Here is an 8,971-nt window from a genome sequence, read left to right on the forward strand (position 1 = left end):
TTAAAAACACTATTGTTCTTTTGCTACATAGACTCACTGTTTATTGGTGAACGGGGGGGTCTGCCCTCTCTCTCTCTCTCTCTCTCTCTCTCTCTCTTTTTCACACACACCGCACGGGGACGGGGAGTAGGGTAACTTCAACTTCAAAAAGGATATTGGAAGTAAGAGCTTGGCTTGTGCATGGTTTCCGATCTCGGATTTGTGCCTTGCTTGATTTGCACGGAAAATGTACCCCCCCCCCCCCCTTTCCACGGGTGTCACAGTTGGTAAAGTCACTCGTCTCGCTCTACTTTGAAGATTAAATCTGATCAGAATGAGCACTCTGGTTCAAGAAATGTTAGTGTTCCTTACTTCAAGAAATTTCTTTAAAGGGACCTTCCCTGATCATTGAGCCTTAGGGAAGGCGGGGGCGGGGAAGGCCCGCACCGCACCGCACCCGCACCAACTATACCGCCACATCGTCGCCCCAAAATTGATGAAATAAGTAACGAAATATCTTTTTTGCGGAGACTTTTCTCGCGCCGAATGATGTATCTTAATTATCAAATCATGCACTCTACAATCGAATGTTCGAAGCTTTTATTTTTCTTGATTCAAATAGTTGGTAACACCGTAACACTGAAGGAAGACGAAGAAGTAGAAGTAAGTAGACAAGAAGGCTGTGGAGTTCGGAAATCATAACAAAACTCGTTTTTAACATAATTTTAACCTTTTACATCTTTTAAAACTATTTTACGCATGTCTGTAGTTTCCCCAGTTTTATTTTGAACCTTACTGTTACCAAAAAATATAATTTAAAATGGCGGGAGGTCTTTCTGTAAGTGGTATTCTTAATATTATCCTGCTATTGTGGTTATGTCAGTAGAGCAACTTTGCAAATGTTTGTTTATTCTCTCTGTTGGACTTGAAATATTTTTACGCCACCTATCCTCTTAAAATTTGTTATCATGCGTGATTGTTTCAATCTTCTTAGTGACAAAATAATGTCTTATTTCCTAAATATTTTGTTTTGTGGTTACAGCAAGAAGAAATTGCCAAGCAATTTGATCTTCCTGAACGTAAATCCAAAATTGCTACGTTAATCAAACAGGATAGACAGTACTGTGTTTGTCGGTCCACTGACTCTAATAGGTTTATGATGTAAGCATTGGTTTTTGGTCCCGTAGTTTTCTTTCAGATTAAACTGTTACTGCACTTGAATTTCTTTCTTTTATCTTAGAGGCTGTGACAACTGTGAAGAATGGTACCATGGTGACTGTATAGGAATCACTGAAAAAGATGCCAAGTACATTGAGCAATATTATTGTGTTGTAAGTTTTTTTCATGACTACATTTTCATTATACTTTTTCAATATCTAATCCTTGTTGTCTATAAACAGAGGTGTAAAGAAGATGACCCTGACTTGATCACTAGATTCAAGCCTAGAAAAATAGAAAAGCCAGAGAAAGATAGAGACCGTTACAAAGAAAGAGAGAGGGAAAGGGAAAGAGAGAGAGAAAGAGAGAGGGACAGAGACTATGTTGCAAAACACCAGCGAGAAAGAGATTCAGTGTATATTCCCTCAAATTCATACCATGAAGAAAAAGAGAAAAAGCCCAAGAAGCGACGAGACCAATACACAGCACCAAGTAATAATACCCAAGTATTCTTTTCTATTTTTCAGTGTTTATGACGCTGTAGATCAGCAATCTTTATTTAGGTCTTTTTTTTTTTTGTTTTCCACAGAAGAGCCATCAAAACCTAAAAGCTTCAAATGTGGCAGTTGCATGGGATGCTTTAGAGTTGATGATTGTGGTAGATGTTCTATGTGTCGAGATATGCGAAAGTATGGTGGACCTGGTCGCCACAAGGGTAAATGTCTTGCCAGAGTCTGCACAAGTGTGGTATGTTTTAAATTTTTTTGTGCAATTAAGAGTCTCATGTTATACCATTTATAACTGTAAGTATCACAAGCCTGTATTCATTACAATTCTAGTCAAATCACCGGACAAAGCCAACTGCTGCCCATGAAAAGAGACGCAAACGTAAGGATTCTTCATCTGATGGAGAGAAAATTCCTGTTGTTCCTGAAGGACCCCGTCAATGCTATGGACCTCAGTGCATAAAACATTCAAGACAGGGGTCTAAGTATTGCTCTGATGAATGTGGTTTGAAATTGGCTGCTAATAGAATTTACCAGGTAATAATTTACCACATTTTCATTTTAGTGCATGTTATCATTTTCATGCAGTGTTGTTAATAGCATTGAACTAAAATTAAAGTTAACTTAATTTCCACATGTTCAGATTTTGCCACAAAGAATTCAAGAATGGGCTTTAGCTCCATGTGAAGCAGAAAGTCAAAATAAGAAAGACCTTGATAAAGTGAGGAAGGATCAGCAGGAATGTAGAACAATTTTAGATCAGCTGGAGAAGCGCCATAAGGTAAGACTTTGAAAAACTCAGTTGCTACATGTTTAGTGCAAGCAGCAGTAATTCTTTTTTTTTCTTTGCTGTTAGTAACCCTTGCAGCTGAAGCCTTATTTTATTTTACAAAAGAAAAGTACTAATAATGAAGTGTGCACTTATCCTAGGAACTTGATGCTGCAATAGAGCGAGCAGAAAGAGCTTCCGTAGACGAGCATTATGATGATGATCTGGAAGAGGAAAGTGAACAGTCAATGTATTGTATTACTTGTGGTCATGAGATACATTCTCGTACTGCCATACGACATATGGAAAAATGTTTTAATAAGGTTAGTTCCTTTTGGCAGTATACTAAATTTCACTATTTCTAAAATTTTGTTGATGGTCTTAATCTTATTTTGTGTTTTTAGTACGAAAGTCAATCTTCATTTGGTTCCATTTACAAAACTCACATAGAAGGAAACAATATGTTCTGTGATAATTATAATCCAACATCTGGAATGTATTGTAAAAGGCTTCGGGTTCTTTGCCCTGAGCACAGTAAAGATCCCAAAATTGGTGACCATGAGGTGAGTGGCTACTTATTAAGATTTCTACCAATTGTTGTCTGTATATAATGGAACAGTTAAAAATATGTACATATTTATGTATACTCTTTCTTTCTCTATTAGGTGTGTGGATGCCCACTAGTCACAAATGTATTCGACCTGACAGGAGAATTCTGTAGAGCCCCAAAAAAGCATTGTGTTAAACATTTTTGCTGGGAAAAGTTGAGGAGAGCTGAGATTGACATGGAGCGAGTGCGACAGGTGAGTCCATACCAAATAGTTGAATTTTACTAATCTCAGAAATGCAGAATTTTGTTTAACCTGGTGCTTTTGCTTTTAAAATCAGTACATGAGAGCTGATGAGTTAATGGAGCAAGAACGTCAGTTACGACACAAACTGGCCAATAGAGCCGGAGTTCTTGCCCTCATGTTGCACTCCACTTACAATCATGAATTAATGGAACAAATGAGTGCCCAGCAACAAGCTCAAGAACAAGCTCAGCAGCATAAGAAAATTGAAAATGGACATGGTCAAAAAGAATCACAGTCAATTGATACTAAAGTTGATGAAGATGAAGATGGAAGAATGTCTGAGTAAAAAATTGACTACTTACTAGTTAAGACATTTTCACTACAAATTTATGCTTAAGTAGATTTTTTAAAAAAGTTGTGTGTACATATAGACGTTTTGAAAGAAATATATGCAAAATACATTAAGCATAAAATATGTTAAGTTTTTTGTTTTACCCATCTCTCACAATGTGCAATGGAGTGTCATACTTGGCAGGGGTTTGGGTAAATTAATTTATGATTGGTATACCTTTTTATTTAACATGCCAGAAGTAATACATTTTGGTAGCTAAAATATCACTTGATAACAAAAATAGAAACGGTGTAACAGTCAGTATCCTAGGTGCAAAACGCGACAGGTCAACAACACAACATGGTAGATGAAAGGTTGATGAAAGATGGGATTAGAAATATGATGAATCACTTGATCTAGTTTGGTAAGATGCACAAACAAACAAAAAAGATGACATTGGGCAGTGCTCTTTTAGTGAGCCCCATCTCTTTCAGTAAGAATTAGTAAAGAAATTGAAAAACAAAAACAAAACAAGAATCGTGAAAAGAAAAAAAGAAATGACATGTGTGACATAAGTCAGCTGGCAAACTCTGCTGCTATCACAATCTGAAGAGTTGTGCGAACGCGACGAAAAGTCAATCAGTCTCAGTCTCGAGTCGGGAGAGCTCTGCTGGCCGAGGGTGACAGGAAAAGGGTGAAGGGTGCCGTTGTCGTGCCTTGGTGTGCGTAGAAGCGTTGGGGGGAAGCCTCCCTGAAGCCCGCAGGGCCGCAGGGCGGGGCCCGGGGAAGGGTCCCGCCCCTCTTTGGTTGCCTCGCCGATGTGCCTCGGCTGCCCTCGGTCCAATGGCGCCCAGCGCCGGCTGACGGACGGCTGGCGGGGCGGGCTGGGCTAGTCGATGGTGAGCTGCCGGAAGGAGCCCTCCATACCGAACAGGTCGTCGTGGGTCTTGGGCTTGCCGGGCCGCTTGGACTCGTCGGCCTTCACGTTCTCCTGCTCGGCGAACCACTCCTTGTAGCTCTCCATCTTCTTCTGCCACTCCTCTGCAAAAGTAACGCAAAGCGAAGCCCGTCAGAAGCACGCCGGCGAGTAGTGCTGCGATACACAAGGGAACTCCCAGCGTGGACCCCAAAGCAGCCGCCGATCGCGAGGCGGGGCGCTCACCGCTTACGCACTCTCACGCTTGCACCGCTTTCTCCTCGGCGCGGTGGGGCCGGCGGCGGCGCTCTCCTGGAGCCTGCGGAGCGTGCGCCTACCGCTGGAGCAGCACGAGGAGCCGAAATAGTTTCGACTGCAAATAAGCGCGCGCTGCAGCCACACCGGCGCCAGCGTCGCGGCGCGCCCGGTAGCGCGGGGGTCTCCCTCCGGCGGGCCGTGGAGTGAGTACCTCACTTTTACATGAGATGCCTCTGACCGATACGAGTCGCGGGGCAGGGCGAGGCGGGGCGGGCGGTCAGCGCGTGCCGGAGGGGCGGGCGGGGCAACTAGAGCGAGTCTAATTGAAGTTGGGCCGGCCCAGCAGCACGGCGGCTAGCGAGGGGTACCGCGGGGCAGCCCCGCTAGCCCCGCTAGCCCCGCCGTGCGCGCACATTTCGAAAGCCACAACGGAGCGCGCACGATGCGGAGTCGTACGAGCATCATCACGGCACGGCATGCTTCCGCGCGAGGCCCGACGAGCCACACGCGTGCGCAGACTACCCTGCCGAAAGGTTTTATTCTTTTGATTCCAGTGACTTTTGCAAGTCGCTCTTAGTGCTCTTACCGTTGATTTTGGCGATGGGTCCGGCGCCGCCACCGTACTCCGACGGTAGCATCTCCTTGGGGATGTACTTGTAGAGGGACTCGTAGCCGTCGGCGTGGACGTGGATCTGGCGACAACAAGAGGCGGGTGTGTTAGTCGATGGCGTGCTGTACAGTATTTATTGAGGAGGGTGGGCGGCGAATCGCTACTCACCCTGTTGCGGATCTTTTCCTTGATGAAGGGCTTCACAAAGTTGATGATGGTGTCGACGAGCGGCGAGGCGTTGACGACGTGCACCTCCTTGACCTTGACTGGGTAGCCCTCCTGGACGCAAACGAAGAACTTCTTGACGAGGGCGGGCGTGAACTTGGAGAAGTGCTGGGCGAAGTTGGTGGGCGTGGCGATGGACGCGTCGAGCACGTAGACGTCGCCGGCGACGCCTGTGGACTCCTCCTTGAGACGGATGTCCCCGATCATCATGACCACCTTCATGCCGTTGTGCACCTGCGGCAGCTCGATGCCGTCGGCGCTGTCCACGGCCGCACGGAACACGCAGACACGACGGCCGTTGGGGGTGAGGCCGGGCAGGGGCGGCAGGTAGCTGAGGACCAACAAGGAGAGGGACTTGAGCACGATGCGGGTGAGGACACGACACGAAGGGAAAGCCACGGGTCGGGTACTTACGCGAGCTTCATGACCTCCTTGATCTCGTGCGAGGTCGGGTCACGGTTGGAGAAGAACTCGGGCGCGGCGGTGCGCATGGTGAAGTACATATCCAGCTTCCTCTTGCACTTCTCACGGGAGAACTTGCAGCCCCGGAGGAAGGTCATGATGCGGCCGTCGTCTGTGGCGGAGGAAACAGACACATTGGTTTAGTTTCGCAAATACGACGGAATACACTGGACGGAAGCGCGCTGTTCGGGCGGGGACCTCACCGTCAAACTTGGGCAGGTGGGGCTGGCGGCCCAGCCACTCCTTGATGTGCTGCAGGTCGTCGTCGCGGGTGCTCACGTCCTCGTTGAGCTCGGAGCGGATGTGGATCTGCATGTCGGGGTTGGGCTGCACAAGCGTCATCTTGGGGCTGTTGTGGCTGAACCTGCACAGAGACAGAGCGGGGTGCGGTCAGTACGTTGGGCGGGGCGAGCAAACCGCGACCGGGATGGGGTAACGAAATCCACTTGGCGCATAGGCGACGAAACGCGCGGTAGCCACTGTGGCGTGAGCGTACGCACACACGCACCCTGTGGTCGTGACACTGGGGGACTCTGGGGCAGCGGGGCGGGGCGCGGTGCGTGGCGGTGGTGCTGGCCGCAATCCTGCTGCTGCTGCTGCTGCTGCTGCTGCTGCTGCTTGCGCCCGGAGCGCACGAGCTGGCCTGCCTGGCCGGGTTTGCGTAACGTGTGACTCAATGGCCGCACGGCCAGCTAGCTGTCCCTCCGCTCCTCCTTCTCCCCCCCTCTCTCTCTCTCTCTCTTACTCACACTCGCTCCTCTCCAGCTCCAGCAAGCCCAGCATGCTCCTCACCCCATCTCCCACCTGGCTGAGCGGCCCACTTTCTCTCTCCTCCTCCTTCTCCTCCTCCTTCTCCTCCTCCTTCTCCTCCTCCTCCTCCTCCTTCTCGTCCTCCTTCTCGTCCTCCATGGACAGCAGTAAGCCTCCTGATCTGGACCTGATCCGTCCACCTCACCGGCCCTTCAGCTGCGTGGCCCCAAATGTGACAGGGCCGAGCTGGGCGCGATCAGGACTAGATCCCCGTCAATGTCACTGCCACGCCGCGGCCGGGCCGCCAGGAGGCCCCAGCCGCGGCAGCGGGGCCCTCGTGTGACTGCCGCCCAAAAGGAGAGTCTAGTGCGGTTTAGACGGTCCCGCGGCGACGCCCCCTTCCCCCTCCCCGACCTAGGGCAAGGCTACGGTGGGGCGTCTTCACCGCAAGTATGGACTGGCCCCCTCCTGGACCCGCGGACCCGGACCTGCTGGAACACCATTAGGCTTATCCACCCCGCCTTGCGCGCCAGCAGCCAAAGCCAAGCGGAAGCGGCGAACAGCATGTATACTGTGAAGAGTGGGACCGCTGCGAAAGAGAAACCGGAGCGAGAGGGGGAGAGAGATGGAAACAGAAGGCGGTTAATTGACGATTGAACAGGCTCGTGGCGGGGCACCCCTAAGCGTCGGCTCGCCGCTGATTACCCATTCATAGGGGACATTTCGACGCCACGGCTCGTCATTGCTCGCGCGTTTTGATTTCCACTTTGCTCCGCTGCTGCTGCTGGGCGCCCCCGGGTCTACCCCCGGGCTGCTCCTGCCCCGGGACTCCCCTTCACTCGGCTCCGGTGCAGCTCTAATGGCCGGATGCAGACTCGTGGGGTGCAAATAGTCGAGCAGCGCCGAGGCAAGCCGAGGCGGGGAGAAGCTCGGCACCGCGACTTGCAGAATGGCTCGGAACCATCGTCGCGCCTTTTTACGCGGTCCTTGCACCGCTCTCGCGGCTGCTCGGCTCCGGCTGCAGTTATACTGCACTGGGCGGGCCCAGGCGTGTACCGCCGGGCCGCACTTACTGGCCACATTTACCGGGCCTGCACTTTCCCTGCTGCCGCCCGAGCCGCGAGCCGAACGGCGTGGTATATAACGTATCCTCGGGAGACAATGAAAGTGACGCAAGTGGTTTATGCCAGGCGGTCGCGCCGGTGCCGGCCCATAACACCGACTGCCGTGGCGGTCGCCGCCACGAAGGACCCCATCTCCCTGGCGGCACTCGGCCGTGCCCGGCGCTCGGTGCAATGTGATGTTGCTGCTAAACGCAAGTTGGGGGTACATGAGACTATGCTGGACTGAGACTAGAAAACATGAGACTGGACATGAGACCGGACATTGTCAGAGGGGTACCAGGTTCGTAATCTCATGTCTCAGGCCGGAAGTCCCCAGACAGGTTCAGTCGTATGTTTTCTAGGCTCGGTCCATGTACATGTACCCCCAACCTACACGAACGCACCCTCGTACCCATCGACGACGAGATTCCGGGCAGACAAAATAATAATTTGAAAAGACCCAAGTTTGGTCGTAGCAGGTGGTACGTATTTATACCTAACCCAGTCGCTGCTTACGATTGGCCTTATAGGCCGCCGTGAGCCGGACCTATCGTTGCGCCGCGTCCACGTCACGTGCACGTCACGGGGAACAACGGCCGACGTACAACGAGGCACATCACACTGATGATTCCAGGAGGCGCGCTACAGGAGAAGGGAAGGGGAGGGCAGACGGCGGCGCGGCGGCGCGGCAGACGTGGCCCAGTCAGTCCAGCGGGGCGGGGCGGGGCGCTGCCCAGCGCTGCCTGACCACAAGAGCCGGTGCGCATGACGCAAGGAGTGTCGGACTGGTCCTGCCGCCCGCCCCGCGCCCATGCAGGCGGAGGCCGGGCTCGGCCGACGTGGCCGACGACGGACTCGTTTTGACACCATATTCTTATTGCTTCGGTTTAATTTCGAGTGTGGCTGGGCGCGGCGCGGGGTTGGCCCGGCGGCCTATAGAGGCACCTGTCACTGGCCCCCCGCTGCCGACGGCCGCCTCGCGGAGACGGTGGAAAATGGCGGCAACCGGTGTGTGGGCATTTCATTTGGGCACCGCGAGCAGACAAGGAGACATCAGCAGCAGCAACCCCCATCATCAAACCGCCATCCAACGCGTTGCCCATTGCCCAT

The 8,971-nt window shown here is 51.3% G+C and overlaps 2 protein-coding genes across 2 annotated transcripts in view; one reads left to right on the forward strand and one right to left on the reverse strand.

Annotated features, from left to right (window-relative positions):
* Window positions 1-1,021: 1,021 nt before the first annotated feature.
* On the forward strand, window positions 1,022-3,681 carry LOC113202036 (CXXC-type zinc finger protein 1; the record flags this gene model as incomplete). The annotated part of the gene is given in 10 exon segments (XM_052272818.1): window positions 1,022-1,140; window positions 1,220-1,310; window positions 1,380-1,629; window positions 1,727-1,884; window positions 1,977-2,180; window positions 2,287-2,424; window positions 2,574-2,735; window positions 2,817-2,975; window positions 3,078-3,215; window positions 3,301-3,681. Coding segments are annotated over 10 exon segments (1,671 nt in total), but the record flags the coding sequence as incomplete, so codon positions are not given.
* Window positions 3,682-3,758: 77 nt separating this feature from the next.
* Window positions 3,759-8,971, reverse strand: part of LOC127750642 (alpha-tocopherol transfer protein-like) — an 11,867-nt gene continuing 6,654 nt past the window's right edge. The window contains exons 2-6 of the mRNA XM_052272821.1: window positions 6,212-6,372; window positions 5,961-6,120; window positions 5,490-5,877; window positions 5,298-5,403; window positions 3,759-4,578 (exon numbers count right to left, since the gene is read on the reverse strand). Coding sequence (XP_052128781.1) covers window positions 4,427-4,578; window positions 5,298-5,403; window positions 5,490-5,877; window positions 5,961-6,120; window positions 6,212-6,350 — 945 coding nt within the window. The 5' untranslated portion in view covers window positions 6,351-6,372 and the 3' untranslated portion in view covers window positions 3,759-4,426. The remainder of the gene's footprint in view (window positions 4,579-5,297; window positions 5,404-5,489; window positions 5,878-5,960; window positions 6,121-6,211; window positions 6,373-8,971) is intronic.

Source organism: Frankliniella occidentalis, unplaced genomic scaffold (genome assembly GCF_000697945.3).
Source record: "Frankliniella occidentalis isolate FOCC.00 unplaced genomic scaffold, Focc_3.1 Scaffold226, whole genome shotgun sequence".
NCBI classification, from domain to species: domain Eukaryota; kingdom Metazoa; phylum Arthropoda; class Insecta; order Thysanoptera; family Thripidae; genus Frankliniella; species Frankliniella occidentalis.